General features: G+C 49.6%; 1 protein-coding gene and 1 long non-coding RNA gene across 2 annotated transcripts in view; one reads left to right on the forward strand and one right to left on the reverse strand.

Moving 5' to 3' along the window:
* Positions 1-17,361, reverse strand: part of LOC309355943 — a 55,473-nt gene that overhangs the window by 3,423 nt on the left and 34,689 nt on the right. The gene's annotated exons all lie outside the window — the stretch shown is intronic.
* Positions 3,900-17,361, forward strand: part of ACAP1 (ArfGAP with coiled-coil, ankyrin repeat and PH domains 1) — a 46,417-nt gene continuing 32,955 nt past the window's right edge. Inside the window, exons 1-4 of the mRNA XM_081886768.1 lie at positions 3,900-4,075; positions 11,523-11,580; positions 14,492-14,611; positions 17,193-17,246. Coding sequence (XP_081742894.1) covers positions 4,023-4,075; positions 11,523-11,580; positions 14,492-14,611; positions 17,193-17,246 — 285 coding nt within the window. The 5' untranslated portion in view covers positions 3,900-4,022. The remainder of the gene's footprint in view (positions 4,076-11,522; positions 11,581-14,491; positions 14,612-17,192; positions 17,247-17,361) is intronic.

Below are 17,361 nucleotides of genomic sequence, written 5' to 3' on the forward strand. Positions count from 1 at the left end.
GTCTAGTCCCAGAGAAAGAACCTAAGCAACTTGCTTGTTCAGCAACACTGAGCTGAGTACAGGTGAAACTCGGAAAATTAGAATATTGTGGAAAAGTTCATTTATTTCAGTAATTCAACTTAAAAGGTGAAACTAATATATGAGATAGACTCATGACATGCAAAGCGGCCCAAACCAAGTACTGAGTACATATGCATGCTTCTACTTCTCAGAGGTCCAATATTGCTCTATTTGCAGTCCTTGTTTTGCTGGTTTCATTTAATATTCTAATTTTCTGAGATTGTTAATTTGGGGTTTTCATCAGCTGTACGCCATAAACATGACAATTATAACAAATAAAGGCTTGACATATCTCGCTTTGCATGTCATGAGTCTATCTCATATATTAGTTTCACCTTTTAAGTTGAATTACTGAAATAAATGAACTTTTCCACAATATTCTAATTTTTAGAGTTTCACCTGTATTGTTTTTAATTTGTAGAAAACACACATATTTCAACCGTCTGGCCCTAAACATGTTCACTTATAAGCAAATCTCTCAGAACTCAACAATATTTACTTTTAGTGAAAATACATATGGCTGCAGTTTTAATTTTTGTGAAACATTCAAAACTGAACCCACAAGTCTCTTTAATTCTACTGCATACAGCAAATTTATTTTTTGGCACAAATTCTACCATAAAGTTTTGTGTCATTTGCAGAAAGCTAGACAAACAACAAAAATCTATAGATGTGTCCCCATACTTATTGAATTTTACCGAAATTTCAGTAGTCTAAATTTTGTGGATCTGCCAGGCTGGTCATGTGTTGTGAAAGGGCAAAGGGGTATTTAACTTGGGCTTCTTCATGGCTGGGACGTATTCTGGCACACACAGGCAGGAATCTGCTCACTTTCCACCTCTGGCCCTGCTTCCCTCTGCCACGTGGCCCTCGAAAGGTCGCCCAAAAGCAAATGTGGCCCCCTGACTGGAAAAGGTTCCCAATCTCTCTCTGAGATGGTCAAAGCACAAATCCCAGCAGTCTTGTGGCCTCACATGGGGATGAGGCAAAGACCTGGAGGGGGTGAGCAAGCCTACTGGTTGCCCCAATACCTAAAGAGAGCCTCACTTGCAGGGGCAGTATACCTGAAAGCGCCAGGCGTCGGAAACGAAGGGAAAATTATGAACTTGTGATGTTTGTGAGGGCATCTGCTTGGTGGCTGCTGTGATGTTCTAGATCAGGGATGTCTGCAATCTAGGTAAAGGTAAAGGGACCCCTGACCATTAGGTCCAGTCGTGGCCGACTCTTGGGTTGCGGCGCTCATCTCGCTTTATTGGCCAAGGGAGCCGGCGTACAGCTTCCGAACCTGAGCAGCGCACGGAAACGCCATCTACCTTCCCGCCAGAGTGGTACCTATTTATCTACTTGCACTTTGAGGTGCTTTTGAACTGCTAGGTTGGCAGGCGCAGGGACCGAGCAACGGGAGCTCACCCCATCACGGGGATTCGAACCGCCGACCTTCTGATCGGCAAGTCCTAGGCTCTGTGGTTTAACCCACAGCGCCACCCGTGTTTTGATACTGTACTCCACTGAAATGTTCAAATGATTCTTCGATTGTCCTTGAGTCTATCCGCCACAGTTGCGATCCTCTCCTGCCACACCTTGTGAGAACCGCTGTTTTAAATGTTATTTAAACTGAACTGACTGCATTGCATGCTGTGGTTAAACACGCCCCCCCCCAGCAAGTGTAGAACAATGCTGAAAGTAAATAAATTAAAATAATTATGACCCAGGACTAGGGAGTTATCCAGAAGCTGGCTGCTTTCCTAGGGAAGGCTAGACACCTGCAGACTCTTAACTTGCAAGCCTGAATTCTCCCAAGGAACCATTGCAAGAAACGAAAGTGCTGCAGCGCCTCCCAATGGCCATTTGGGGTAGCACAGCTGTACATATACAATGTCCCCACTGTGGAAGGACGTGTGGATCCAGAACTGGCCTCCACAGTCACTTACGGACTCATGGTTAATGGTTTATGGAAGACAATCTTACTCGGCTACGAGGGTTCACCCAAAAAGAATATATAATGCATTCACGAGGCAGTCCCTTGGCTGTAACCATAAAGATGGAAAATAATTGTGTGCGTTACATAACAGCAGCGACGGCATTCTAAATTTTAAAAGTTTAAATTGTTGTTTTATTTGTCTTGAGATTTTTTTCTTTGAGCTTTTTATTTTTTAAAACATTTGTGCAGACTCCAGAGATACTTCTTTCTTTGCATTTAACAAAATGTATATACTGCTTAGGTGAGGAGGAATTAAAGAACCTTTTAATGAGGGTGAAAGAGGAGAGCGCAAAATATGGTCTGAAGCTCAACATCAAAAAAAGGAAGATCATGGCCACTGGGCCCATCACCTCCTGGCAAATACAAGGGGAAGAAATGGAGGCAGTGAGGGATTTTACTTTTGGGGGCTCCATGATCACTGCAGATGGTGACAGCAGCCACGAAATAAAGAGACGCCAGCTTCTTGGGAGAAAGGTGATGGCAAACCTAGACAGCATCTTAAAAAGCAGAGACAAAGGTCCGTATAGTGAAAGCTCTGGTTTTCCCAGTAGTGATGTATGGAAGTGAGAGCTGGACCATAAAGAAGGCTGATGGCCGAAGAATGGATGCTTTTGAATTCTGGTGCTGGAGGAGACTCTGGAGACTCTTGCCAGCTTTTTAATGCCCAATGGTTGTTGACATCTCACACATCTCTCTGCTGCCCCCTTGCCTCTTACCACCCCCAGGTAATCCCAGCAGCACATTACCAGGGGGTGGCAGTGCCCCCTGTGGGAACAACTGGCTTACAGCTTCTCCATGGAGTAAGCAGTATATTGTTGTTGTTGTTTAGTTATTTAGTCGTGTCCGCCTCTTTGTGACCCCCTGGACCAGAGCACGCCAGGCACTCCTGTCTTCCACTGCCTCCTGCAGTTTGGTCAAACTCATGCTGGTCTCTTCGAGAACACTGTCCCACCATCTCGTCCTCTGTCGTCCCCTTCTCCTTGTGCCCTCCATCTTTCCCAACATCAGGGTCTTTTCCAGGGATTCTTCTCTTCTCATGAGGTGGCCAAAGTCTTGGAGCCTCAGCTTCAGGATCTGTCCTTCCAGTGAGCACTCAGGGCTGATTTCCTTCAGAATGGAGAGGTTGGATCTTCTTGCAGTCCATGGGACTCTCCAGAGTCTCCTCCAGCACCAGAATTCAAAAGCATCCATTCTTCGGCAATCAGCCTTCTTTGTGGTCCAGCTCTCACTTCCATACATCACTACTGGGAAAACCAGAGCTTTCACTATACGGACCTTTGTTGGGAAGGTCTCTGCTTTTTAAGATGCTGTCTGCTGTTTTTATCTACTTTTTGTTTTTTTGCAAACCTTTCCAAGTTTTTTTTTAAAAAAACAATCAAGAGGTATATAAAGTTTATGTAACATATAAATCCAGACAGGCTCCAAATCCGATTGCTCGCTTTGCATCGGACCAAACGGATGTGCCGCTTTCTCCGCAGAGACGCTCAAAGCGGTTTACAAGTATCCAGCCGGCTCCTCCCTCCACTCCTCCTGCTCCTCCCGATTAAGGCCGGCTTGGCCCGGGAATCTTCCCACTTCCCAGCCAACCCGCCTCCTCCTCCTCCACCTCCCTGCGCGCTGGCGTCGTCCCACCGGGCGGAGCTGCCGGAGACTTGCTCCAGGCGGCGCTGCGCGCTCGGCTTCGCGGACCGGCCGCCCGTGCGTGGCTCCGGGTCGTCCCGCAGACCGAGGGGGGGCGCCCTGCTGCCCTCTCCCGGGCGCCGCGAGGATGGCTCCTCCGCCGGGCGCCGCCCGCAGCCGCGCACCCCGCCCCGGGGCGGAGCAGGAGCCGCTGCCGGCGGCGCCTCCTTGCTCCTCCGTGCGCCCCTGGCTGGTCTTGCCTCTGCGCGGCTGCTCGCAGGTCTGGTCCAGGTATCAGCGCCGCCGCCGCCTCCACCTCCGGCCAGGGCTACCCGGAGCGTCCCGGAGAAACGGCGCCGCGATGACGGTCAAGCTGGACTTCGAGGAGTGCCTGAAAGACTCGCCGCGCTTCAGGTGGGTCCGCTTGGCGCGCCGCGCCGTGCGCCCTTGGCCATGCAGCTGGTGCGCTTTTACGCATCGCGCTCCGGCCGGTGCCAGGCGGAGGCAGGCGGGCTGTCCCGCCGCCACGCAGCTGCCCCGACGGCGCGCCTTGCGGAGACGGCGCTCCCGCTCGCTCCCGCGCACGGCTCCTCCGCTGCCTGCCTTCGCCCGCCTCCCTCCTCCACTGGTTGGAGACGAGCCGGCAGTTCCTTCGGCCTTGGAGGGGGAGGACGTCCCGGGCCTGCCTTTCTTCCAAACAAACTCAGAAGGAGAGTTTTCGCTTGGGGAGGGAGGGCTGGGCGGCGTTGTTGGAGAAGGGGAGGAAGTGTCGCCTAGTGGTGAGAGCAGAGGGGGCGGCTAAAGACCCAACTTGCGGGGTCCAGAAGAGGGAGAAGTGTTGGGGCTTCGGTGGCGAACCCTAAATGATGGGAGAAATATTAACGAATGGAAGGGAATCAATCGCTCTTTCTCCTTTTACGAAGGTGGGGGGGGATTTCTCTAATCATATAGGGACCCTTAGGGTCATCTAGTCCAACCCCCTGCCATGCAGGAATCTCTTGATAAGGGGAGAGCTGCCATTTTTTGGGGGGGGCTTGTTTTTGCATCCCTTTTTGGGGCCCTTTGCTCCCCACTTCTCCTCCCCTCCCCACGTCTCTCCTTTGCACCAGGCTACAAAAGGAGTTTGACAGTGCAGGGAGTGGCAGGAGAGGTGTGTGTGTGTAAAATACTACTAAATTGGGGGCTGGGGGGCAGTGTGGAGATGATACTGTGAAGCAAATGGAGCTGCTGGTGGGGTTGCCAACTTTTCAACCAGCTCTCTGCTCCTGTGTCTTTACCAGCAATCAGCACTGCAGCAATCGCCCTGTTCCTTGCTGCTTGCTGACCTGCCCTTAATGGCGCAGGAGCAGGCTAGGCTTGTGGAGGGGGTGATTTTTGGGTGAGGGGCGGTAAGTTGGCAACCCCAGTTGTCAGGGCTGCTGTGCTGAGCCTCAGGGCGCGTAAACTGTAATGGAGGAGCTAGCGCCACACTCAGCGCTTGAGAATCCGGCAGAGCACGTGTAAGACTGCGGGCTATTTCTAGTGGTGTGGTTTTGGTAGTGCCCCCTTCTCCCCCCCCAAAAAAACCCCCACTAGCAGGAGTTTCCGGCCTGTACACATGGGAGCGCAGACCTCACGCTGGGGCCAGGAGGCAGGAAGTGATAACTGGGGCCAGGCTAGAAAGCGTTCCTGGGGTCTCTTGGGCCCCCAAAAACCCCTAAACTGGCACGTTTCAGCGTGAGGCAGTCATTGTTACCCCATATTCTGTGCCTGGGGTGTACAGTGGTACCTCGGGTTACATACGCTTCAGGTTACATACTCCGCTAACCCAGAAATAGTGCTTCAGGTTAAGAACTTTGCTTCAGGATGAGAACAGAAATTGTGCTCCAGCGGCGTGGCAGCAGTGGGAGGCCCCATTAGCTAAAGTGGTGCTTCAGGTTAAGAACAGTTTCAGGTTAAGTACGGACCTCCGGAACGAATTAAGTACTTAACCCGAGGTACCACTGTATTCGTGCAAAATTTGGGGCAGCTTTCTGCAGAGAAGCACATCCGCTGAGTGGATTTCTGTTTAACTTTTATATGTTGATATAATTATTTTATACTATTCTAATTGATTGTTGAATGTTACTTTTTTTGATATAGGCTGCCTATTTTAAAGTTCTGTTTTATGATCACATTTTTGTAGTGCATTCGATTGTTATAAGATGTACATTTTTTTGTTTCTTCAACTTGTAAACCGCCTTGAGTATTGTTAAGATAGAAAGACGGTATACAAATTTAAAATGATGACGATGATTTGGCCCTGAAGCATTGCGGTTCAGGCTGGCCCCAAACACCCGTGTGGGGTGGCAGTGATGTTTTGAGGGGTGAATCTGTTGGAGAACCCCAACTCTCCAGGGTCTTCTCTGGTGGTACAAAAGAGGATGGCGTTGGCTGTATATTTTTCAGAGCTGAGGGACTCAAAAGCCTTTTGGACAGGCCCCACCAGCAGTATCATGTTGCTTTAAACAGCCATGGTTTCCCCCACCCACCCAAAGAATCCTGGGAACTGTAGTTTGAGAAGGGTGCTCGTAGTTGTTAGGCACACCCTTACAGAACTGCAACTCCCAGAGTTCCCTGGGAAAGAGTGACTGGCTGTTAAACCGCTCTGGGAATTGTAGCTCTGTGAGTGGGGCTCACCTGACTCTTAACCAAACTACAGCTCCCAGAATTCCTTGGGGGAAGCCATGATAGTTCAACCGGGGAATTCTGGGAACATTCGCTCTCTGACAAGGAAATAGGAGGCAGCTCTTGACTCTCAGCTCCCATAATTCTTTGGGGGGGGAGCCATGACTGCGTAAAGTGGTCTGATCCTGCTTTATATGACAACACTTCAAACCGCCATGGCTTCCCCCAGAGACTTCTGGGAGTTTAAGGCTGCCGAGAGTTGCTAGGAGAGCCCTTTATTTCTCCTCACGGAGCTACGATTCCCAGAACGGTTTAGCAGTCGGCCTCTCTTCTCAGGGAGCTCTGGGAATTGTAGCTCTCGGAGGGGAAATATGGGGTCTCTTGGCAACACTCTCGGCGCCCTTCACCAAACTACAGTTCCCAGGATTCCTTGGGGGAAGCCATGCCAGTTTGACACTTGAATCCCACCTCCCAAGGAATTCTGGGAAGGGGGGAATAGGGGTCTCCCAATGGCTCTCGGCGCCCTTCACCAAACTACAGTTCCCAGGACTCTTTGGGGGAAGCGACGCCTTCTCAGAGTGAAATCGCTTTGAACGTGAACATGGCCCTGAGAGTCACAGACGGTCTCCTCACGGTTTCCATTCTCCAGCTGTGTGTGGCTGGGACATGAGAGATTGTTTCCAGGCGTCACCGATTTCCACTTGTAGGATGTTCTGCCACAATTTTCCTCTGGTGGGACGCCCAGTGGGTGGTTTTAAAAATGCTTCTCTTTCCCCAGCTGGGAAAGGCTGGGCCGTCTCTCTCTCTCTTTCCACAAAACACACACACACTTTTTGGGTGTGTCGCAGCATCGTCAAACTCGTGTTTTGTGTTTGATGCCCATCCGCCTTGCCTCGTTCCTCCTAGCTTCCTGTGGTTTTGCCACACTTCCCTCCTCGTCGGAGCCGCTTCTGAGTTTCTTCCGCTCCAGTTTCAGCCATAGCCCCGGTGCATTGTGGGGGACGTGTGCGCGGCGGCCATCTTGCAATGGCCCATGTTGAGCAGCTGGAGTGGGAACCCAGTTTGGAGGTACTTACAGAGCACCTCCAATCTAGGTAACTCAAGTGAAAGCCAGAAACCAGGCAAAATTTGAGAATCAGGCCTCCTGTTGGTCTCCCTGCAGAGGGCCTTCTCGGTGGTGGCACCCACCCTGTGGAACTCCCTCCCACCAGATGTCAAAGAGAACAACAACTACCAGATTTTTAGAAGGCACCTGAAGGCAGCCCTGTTTAGGGAAGCTTTTAATGTTTGATGCGATACTGTATTTTAATATTTTGTTGGAAGCCACTCAGAGTAGCTGGGGAAGCCCAGCCAGATGGGTAGGGTATACATTATTATTATTATTATTATTATTATTATTATTATTATTATTATTATTATTATTATATTCTGGCCTACCAGACCGCATGCATGAGTGTACTGCTTAGGGTGGGTTTCTTATTATGGGATGTGTGCTCCTGATCACCCAATTTTGCAGCCTCCGTACAATGCCTCTGTCATCAAAATGCCCATTCCAAGGAAGACTTGGCAATTTTTTAAAAAGCCAATATTTGTGATATCTCAGTGGCCCGTTTGCCATTCTAAGCCGTGGCCTGGAAGAGTTTATTCCCGACTCTTTCCAGAGGTCCTTGTAACATAGAAATTGTAGTCGGACCCATATTCACTGAAGATTTAAAGCAGCAGTCAGGTTTTTCTCCCCCCCAAAAGAATCTTGGGAACTCTAGTTTGTTCTGGGTGCTGGGAGTCCTGCCTATTCACAGATCTACAGTTCTCTGGAAGGAAGCCCTGCTCAGGGAAGTTTTTTAAATGTGTGATATTTTAATGTATTTTTCATCTTTGCTGGAAGCCGCCCAGAGTGGCTGGGGAAACCCAGACAAATGGGCGGGGTACAAATAAATTATTATTATTACTATTATTACTATTATAATGATTCATTGATTGTTGGACCACTCTAGGATTTGAATAATACAATTATAGAGTTCGAAGGGACCCGTACGGTCATCTAGCCCAACCCCCTGCCATGCACGGGGGTCGTCTCTCATTTACTTATCACCTTCCCTTCACCCCAAGGTCCCAGGGTGGGTCATGCCATTTGTTATATGGAAAAATTAGGGGTTGCCCTCCACTCATTGCCGACCGTGGACTTAGGAGACACCGAATGCCCAGATGGAGAGTTGGGCTGCGAAAGCCAACCCCAAATTTTCCACATAACACGTAAAAACGCAGCATTAAAAACAGAACAACAATCGCAAGATTCAGACAGGTCCTGAAAACCATGGCAACTCTTGGCACCCTTTGTTGTTGTTGTTTAGTCGTGTCCGCCTCTTCGTGAGCCCCTGGACCAGAGCACGCCAGGCCCTCCTGTCTTCCACTGTCTCCCGCAGTTGGGTCAAACTCATGCTGGTAGCCTTGAGAACACTGTCCCACCATCTCGTCCTCCGTCGTCCCCTTCTCCTTGCGCCCTCCATCTTTCCCAACATCAGGGTCTTTTCCAGGGAGTCTTCTCTTCTCATGAGGGGGCCAAAGTCTTGGAGCCTCAGCTTCAGGATCCGTCCTTCCAGTGAGCACTCAGGGCTGATTTCCTTCAGAATGGAGAGGTTGGATCTTCTTGCAGTCCATGGGACTCTCCAGAGTCTCCTCCAGCACCAGAATTCAAAAGCATCCATTCTTCAGCGATCAGCCTTCTTTATGGTCCAGCTCTCACTTCCATACATCACTACTGGGAAAACCAGAGCTTTCACTATACGGACCTTTTTTGGGAAGGTGATGTCTGCTTTTTAAGGCTCTCGGCACCCTTAGCAAACTACAATTCCCAGGATTCCTTGGGCAGGAGGAGGGGGAAGCCATGGTGCAGACGGGTATTGTGTGTGTCTGTTGTTTTTAAGGTTGTGGTTTTGTGTTGCAAACTGCCCTGAGACCTACGCCTATAGGGCGGCATTCAAATTTAATAAATAATAGTAGTTGCTTGTCACTCTGAGAACGTCTCTTTGTGTGTGGCAAAACCAGTTCGCTGTGGATAGGAAAGGTTTCCAGGCAACTGGCAGGAAGTGGTCGCAACGCCGGCCGAGGCAGGAAGCTTGCGAAGCGACCGCAAGGCAGCTTTCAGGGTTGGCGGAGAAGAACGGAGGTGCTACTAAAATGCTACTCAGCCCCTAAGCTTAGCTCCTGGGCTTGCCTTCCTAGCTCCTGTACAGTTGGTCTTTTCTTGCAAGTTCCTGTCCTGCTACCTGGTATGCCCCACGGAGGACTTTAAGGTCCATAAATAGCAACACCCCAGAGGTTCCAGGTCACCCTAGAGGGACGCGGCTGGCGCTGTGGGTTAAACCACAGAGCCTAGGACTTGCCGATCAGAAGGTCGGCAGTTCGAATCCCTGCGACGGGGTGAGCTCCCGTTGCTCGGTCCCTGCTCCTGCCAACCTAGCAGTTCGAAAGCACATCAAAGTGCAAGTAGATAAATAGGGACCGCTCCGGCGGGAAGGTAAACGGCGTTTCCGTGCGCTGCTCTGGTTCGCCAGAAGCGGCTTAGTCCCGCTGGCCACATGACCCGGAAGCTGGACGCCGGCTCCCTCGGCCAGTAAAGCGAGATGAGCGCCGCAACCCCAGAGTCGGCCACGACCGGACCTAATGGTCAGGGGTCCCTTTACCTTTAGAGGTCCCAGGCCGTAAGGAAGTTACCGGTAGATTAGCCTCAACCAGAGGCAGGGCCTTTTCAACATTGGCTCCAGCCTGGTGGAACGCTCTGTCTCATGAGACCAGGGCCCTGCGGGATCTGATAAAATACATAATTTTAAAAAGCAGAGCCTGCTGGAAGGTGTGCAGAGGAGGGCAACCAAGATGATCTGGAAACCGAGCTATATGAGTAGTGCTTGAAGGAGCTGGGTATGTTTAGCCTGAAAAAGAGGAGATATGAGAACCATCTTCAAATATCTGGAGGACTGCCCCATGGAAGAAGGAGCAAGCTTGTTTTTCTCCTGCTTCGGAGGGTAGGCCCCAATCCAATGGATTTGAGTTTCAAGAAGGGCGATTCTCACGAAACATTAGCTTTTTGATGGCAAGACCCGTTTGCCAGTGGAACGGATAAAATGGGAGGTGATGTTCTGGTGGCTAAACACTTGCCTCGTAGAGCAGCTGGGAAGTGGGAGCTGAGTGCGAGAGCACTCTCCGCCTTCCACAGTTTCCAGCAACTGGTATAATCTTCATACGTAAAGTGGGAAATAGAGGCAGAGTGAATGGTTTCCCCCAGGCCACGTACAAGAGAGAAGTATTGTTTTGACGGGACAGGGGGCGGGCGGGTGTGGAGGACTCCCTGGTCCTGAATGGGGCAGCTGTGCCCCTGAAGGACCAGGTGCGCAGCCTGGGAGTCATTCTGGACTCACCGCTGTCCATGGAGGCGCAGGTCAGTTCTGTGTCCAGGGCAGCTGTCTGCCAGCTCCATCTGGTACGCAGGATGAGACCCTCCCTGCCCACCGACTGTCTGGCCAGAGTGGTGCATGCTCTGGTTATCTCCCGCTTGGACTACTGCCATGCGCTCTACGTGGGGCTACCTTTGAAGGTGACCCAGAAACTGCAACTAATCCAGAATGCGGCAGCTAGACTGGAGACTGGGAGACCACATAACACCAGTCCCAAAAGACCTCCATTGGCTCCCAGTACGTTTCAAAGCACAATTCAAAGTGTTGGTGCTGACCTTTAAAGCCCTAAACGGCCTCAAAGGCCCAGTAGACCCGAAGGAGCATCTCCACCCCCATCGTTCTGCCCGGACACGGAGGTCCAGCACCGAGGGCTTTCTGGCAGTTCCCTCATTGCGAGAAGCCAAGTTACAAGGAACCAGGCAGAGGGCCTTCTCAGTGGTGGCGCCCGCCCTGTGGAACGCCCTCCCTTCAGATGTGAAGGAAATAAGCAGCTATCTTCTCTTTAAAAGACATCTGAAGGCAGCCCTGTTTAGGGAAGTTTTTAATATCTAATCCTGTATTGCTTTTAACGCTTGATTGGGAGCTGCCCAGAGTGGCTGGGGAAACTCAGCCAGATGGGCGGGGTATAAATAAATTATTATTATTATAATTATTATTAGTGAGTCTGTGGCTGATGCAGACCTTGAACCCGTGTTAAATCCCGGTTAAGCACCTGTGCTGATATTTCCCTCCTCCCTCTTATTTCCCTCGCCCCCCAACCTCAGGGCTGCCATTGAGACCGTGGAAACGGAGGTGTCTGCTTTGGAGTCTCAGCTGGAAAAGGTGAGGAAGCGTCGATCGGCTTGCAAGGGCGCTGAGCTGTGCGGTGGGAGACTTTGCAAAGGGCTCCTTCGCTTGTCGAGAGAAGGCCTTGCTGCTGGGGAAACGGCAAATTCTTCCCCACAAGCTGGTGCAGAAAAACTTTTTTTTTTTTTAATAATCTTGATTACTTTTCAAACTTACAAGAAAAGAAAAAAGAAGGGAAAAGGCAGGAGAAAAAGACAAAGTACAGCAGACAAGAAAAAAGAACAAAAGAAAAAACAATACAATAAACAATACAAAACAAAACCTTAACCCTAAACTGAACAAAACAAAACAACAACAATTTAAAAACATATAGCATGCCATTTCATTACTCTATCTTTCATTCCCTTATTTCATCGACTTCCTCTCACCTCCCTTTTTGTATTCCACTTCTGTTACTTGTTTCAGCAATTCCTTTCCATCTTTCTCTATTTTTATCATTCTGAATATCTTAACATATTTTTAACCTTATTTTCCATTAATACTAAAGTACTTATTTATACTTAACTCCTTATAACATTTCTGCTAAAGCCATAAAGTTTCATTCCAACAATTTTCAAACACTCATTCATTTTACAATATTTCTATATACAAACTTTAAACTTTCCCAATCTTCTACCACCATCTCTTCTCCCTGGTCTCGGATTCTGCCAGTCATTTCCGTCCATTCCATATAGTTTGGAGCAGAAAAACTTGTTGACACGACTGTAAAAACCCAGAGAGGGGCGGGCCTTTGGGGTCACATGGGATGAAGCCTCCTTAGACCTATCTGGGGCCCACACTGTGCAGGCCCTGGAAGGCAAAAACAACTGTCGTTTGAAATACAGGTTGCAGACCTGCCGAAACCCGGAAGTATCAGGACGGGTTACTTCCGGGGTTTGGCAGTCGCGCATGCGCAGAAGCGCTAAATCGCGCTTTGTGCATTCGCAGAAGCACCGAATCGCAACCCGTTCGTGCGCAGACAGGTTGCGAACGTGCCTCCCGCAGGGATCACGTTCGCAACCCGAGCGTCCCCTGTAATAATAAATTGCAGAGGGGAGACTGCGTAGGGGAAGAGAAATGAAAGTGGGGGCGGTGAACAGGGTATATTCTACATTTGTTCTCATCCCTGATTTTAAAAATACAGCCATACCTTGGCTCCTGAATGCCTTGCAAGTCGAATTTTTGGCTCCCGAACGCCGCAAACCCGGAAGTGAGTGTTCCGGTTTGTGAACAATCTTTGGAACCCGAATGTCCTCCGTGGGTTCCGATTGGCTGCAGGAGGTGCTTCCTGCAGCCAATCGGAAGCTGCAGCTTGGTTTCTGAACATTTTGGAAGTCGAACGGACTTCCGGAACGGATCCCGTTCGGCTTCCGAGGTACCACTGTACAGGGGACGCTCGGGTTGCGAATGTGATCTGTGCGAGATGCACATTCGCAACCCGCAGCGGCGCGTCTGCACACACGCGGTTGCCATTCGGCACTTCTGTACATGCGCAAAGCGCAATAGCACTTCTGTGCATGTGCGACCCCCGAAACCCGGAAGTAGCCCGTTCTGATACTTTTGGGTTTCGGCGGGTCCTTAACCTGAAAAAACGCAACTTGAAGCGTCTGTAACCCGAGGTATGACTGTATACATACACAATTTTTCCCCACCCGAATTTCCGTTTTTAAAGATCCTGTTTTTCCTCGGAGGAACTTGTGCTTCTCTCTCCCCTGATCCTCGTCTTCTTCACAACAACCTTGTGAGGTGGGCATAGGCTGTAAGAATCTGTGGGGAGAATCTGTGGGGTTCAGGCACAGTCGGGCTCCAACTTGGATAGCAGTCGGCCTCTGGCTTTGCAGACTGATGGGATTGCTGCGGCGTCACGAATGCCGCTGGATCCCAACCTCTTAAATGCAAGCGTGCTGTATTTAAACATGAGGGATCCTAGAATTCGAGAGCTGGATCTAGCCCATCCTTCTGCAGTGCCGAAAAAGGATGGCTTTACAGCATTCTTATTTATTCACAAGCCCTGCCAAGTCCCATTGAACTCATTTCCTTGCCTACTCAAGTGTGGTATATTATTATTATTATTATTTATTGAATTTTGCACTGCCTTTCATCCCAGGACCAGAGGGCGGTTTGCCATGTAGCGGTTAGAGTGTCGGACCGGGACCTTGGGAGACCTGGGTTCAAATCTCCACGCAGCCATGACCCTTAACTGCCTCTCCCGGGCTACCTCGCAAGGTTGTGCGGAATAATTTGGGAGATGGGCCACGCAGCTGCCATCTTGAGCTCTTCGGTGGGGTTGCAAATTCAACCAATAAACAAAATATCATCGTTGCTTATTCACGGCTGTGGAAAGCTTGCGGCTTGTATACGAACCGCATCGTAAGAACAGAAATTCGGTAGCGACAGGGTCCGGTCTTATGGGACAGGGAATGCCTGGGCAAAGAGATGTGCTATTATGGGATGTCTGAAGCCGCTGGGGGCTGCCGATTCGTACGGACCATGAGCGATGGGGTCTATTCCGCCTGGCCTTTGGTTTGGACTCAGTCTGACCCTTATGCTTCCCTCCCCTTACGGTCTTGATTTATCGGCTACTTTTAAAACGAGGCTGCGTTTTAAATTGCATTTTAACCTGTATTTTAAATTGGTTTTTTTTCTTTCCCCCCTATTGGATTTTTACTGTGATTTTATTGGTGTTAGCCGCCCTGAGCCCGGGGAGGGTGGGGTAAAAATAAAAAATATTATTATTATTATTTGCAGTACAAATGAGCTGGGAGGGAGGGAAAGCTGAGATTTCCACATGGGGAGGGGCGTTGGTCTGCCTTCCCGGGCAGCGGGGTGGCATTGGCCGGCACCCCTGCCCGTCTTTTGCGTCCCCTGACCTCCCTGTTCATTGCCCCCTCTCTCCTGCCCACCCCAGCTCCTCAAACTCTGCACCACGATGCTGGATTCGGGGCGGCAATACTGCGCCCATAGCAAGAATTTCGTCTCCGGGGTCCAGGAGCTGTCTCAGAATTCCCCGGGGGACACCATGATGAGCGTAAGTTTTCTGTGTGTGGGGGGAAACGGGCGGTCGTGCCTGGAGGAAAGGCGGAGGAGGAGGGAAGAGGAAAGGTGTGCGAGCCCAGATACCAAAGTGGAGGGGCATCCCGTTTGAATGTGGGGTGGGAAAGTGGAAGGGTTGCTTTTGTTGCCTGAGCTAGCCTGCCCGGCGTTTGCCGAGCCACTGGGCTTGAAAGACGGGTTTTGCCAAGGCCTGGGGGAGGTCACGAGAGGAGCTGTGATTTTTGGGCACACCTTTTTTTCAGGGGGGGAGCGTTGGCTTAGTGGTGAGGTGACCAGGTGCAGGTAAACATCGTTAATCACCTAATTGCGCCATTTTATTTGAGGTCTGGGAGTGGGGCAGGGCAACTGGGTGACCTGGAGCCGGTTTTCCACCCTTTAGAACCTGTTTTCACAGCCGGGGGCTTAGCTGTGCCTCTGAGCATGCGCAGAGTGCCCTTCGCTGGCGAGTGCCTGGGGCCTAGGGAAGCCCCATCTCTCAGGTTCCACCTGACGCAGCGTTTCTTATTTATTTGTTTTACTCTGTAAAATTTACACGCCGCTTGAGTGTTTTTTAAAACAGCAACAACTCCCCAAAGCGATTTACGTGAGAATGAAACAAGAGAACTATCAAAATAGAATAGAATTTTATTATTACGGTCACAGACCAGTTCCAGGTCACTTACATAATCATAAAACACAACAGGGATACGTTGAATTGCAATTGGGTATAACAGAGGCAATTCAGATATAGCGGCAGTTAAAAAAAATATATATTAAATCTTGATCACTCAAATATACCCTAAAATTATCATTTAAAACAATCATTTTGGTAGCACAGTTTTATGGCAGTTGCACAGAATTTGGCCACCCTTAGCGTGATCTCTACCAGTTTTAGACACTGAAGTTCAGACCCATTTGGAGATTTTTGCATAACAGGAACTATCAAAATAAAATAAAGATTCTGATTTAAAAGAGAGGTAGAGCTGGGTATCATCCGCATATTGATGGACACCTAGCCCAAACCCCCTGATGATCTCTCCCAGCGGTTTCATATAGATATTAAAAAGCATGGGGGAGAGGACGGAACCCTGAGGCACCCCACAAGTGAGAGCCCAGGGGTCTGAACACTCACCCCCCACACCACTTGTGAGTGTTGAATGTATGGCATGTGCAGGAAGCTATACTGACGCACACCGCCGCTGCATGTTTTTGCCACATGTGTGTTGGGGGGTGTTTAGGTGACCGCACATCGCTTTCCCGCCACTTTGTCATGAGTAGCCGGACCGAAAGGGCTTCTGCATTTGATGTGATGGTTTCAAGGCAAACAGCAGCGCCCACCACTTCCTTCTGCGCAAACCGAGGGCTGTTTGTGGCGGGCAAAACGGGAAATGCTTAAGCCTGGGGGTGCGGAGGGGGGGGGCGTTCAGGTCAGTCTCTAAATTTGGAGCCAGCTTGGCTATTTCTGCAGCCCACAACGAGCTCTGGAAAAAAATACGGGGGGAAAATGAGATCTAGAAATTTGGTACAGTGGTGCCTTGCAAGACGAAATTAATTTGTTCCGCGAATTGTTTTGTCTTGCGAATTTTTCGTCTTGCGAAGCACGAAATCCCATAGGAATGCATTGAAAATCAATTAATGCGTTCCTATGGTCAAAAAAAGTCCAAACAAAGCCAAATTTGGTACAACAAGAGTTTATTAAGTGCTCTTTAAAGTCACACATACTGTAAAGAGCATTTCAAAATTCAAACCCAGATTTTTTTTAAAAAAAACAGCAGAGTGGCCCAATGGTCACAGAAAATCATAAAAATGCAGGGGGGAAAAACAAGCTTCCAGATTCTTGCAAACCCGTCCCCAACTGTTCCCCCACCCACCCAGCACACAGAAATTCAAATCCAGATTTTTTTAAAAAAACAGCAGAGTGGCCCAATGGTCACAAAAAATCATAAAAATGCAGGAAAAAAACCACAAGCTTCCAGATTCTTGCCAACCCCTCCCCAACACCAAGTCCTTGAATTCCAAACACCCCAACCCAAAATCCAACCCCCCCAAAAAAAGTTTTAAAAGCTTAACTTACGAAATGGCTGCAAAAGAAGTTTAGGAAAAGCTTCAAAAAGTCTTTAAAAACCTCAAAAAAGGCTACTATGTACACTGCGTTCTATGAGTTGCTCCTCAAAGTCAAGTCGCAACTGTATTAATGGTGTTAAGAAAAAGGAAACAAACGTTTTCGTCTTGCGAAGCAAGCCCATAGGGAAATTCGTCTTGCGAAGCAGCTCAAAAAACGGAAAAACCCTTTCGTCTAGCGGGTTTTCAGTCTTGTGAGGCATTCGTCTTGCGGGGCACCACTGTATTTTTTAAATTTTGGAGAAGGCATTGTAGATTCCAGCCTGCAACGGGCCTTCCGTCTCTGCTCTGATCCCCAGATCGTAAGCAGGGGTACCGGGAGATCCCAAACTCTGTGCCCTCTGCCCAACGCCTCTCTTCCTTGCTTGATTTGCTCCCTTGTCTCAGGGGTGGGTGGGCTGGATGACCTTTGGAGGACCCTCCCTTCCAACCCTGCGATTCCCCTTGTTTTCCAGGAGTGCCTTGAGAAGTTTTCCGAGAGCTTGAAGAAGATGATTGACGGCCACGAGGTGAGCGGCGTCACCCGTCTTTCCGTCGCCCTCCCCCTGCGCCTTCCTCTTTCCTAAAGGGTGCTCAGCCGCTCTGTCACCCTCCAAAAGTGGGTGGGGAAAGGTTGAGAACCTA

This window comes from Podarcis melisellensis (assembly GCF_964234715.1).
Source record: "Podarcis melisellensis genome assembly, chromosome: 13".
NCBI lineage: Eukaryota > Metazoa > Chordata > Lepidosauria > Squamata > Lacertidae > Podarcis > Podarcis melisellensis.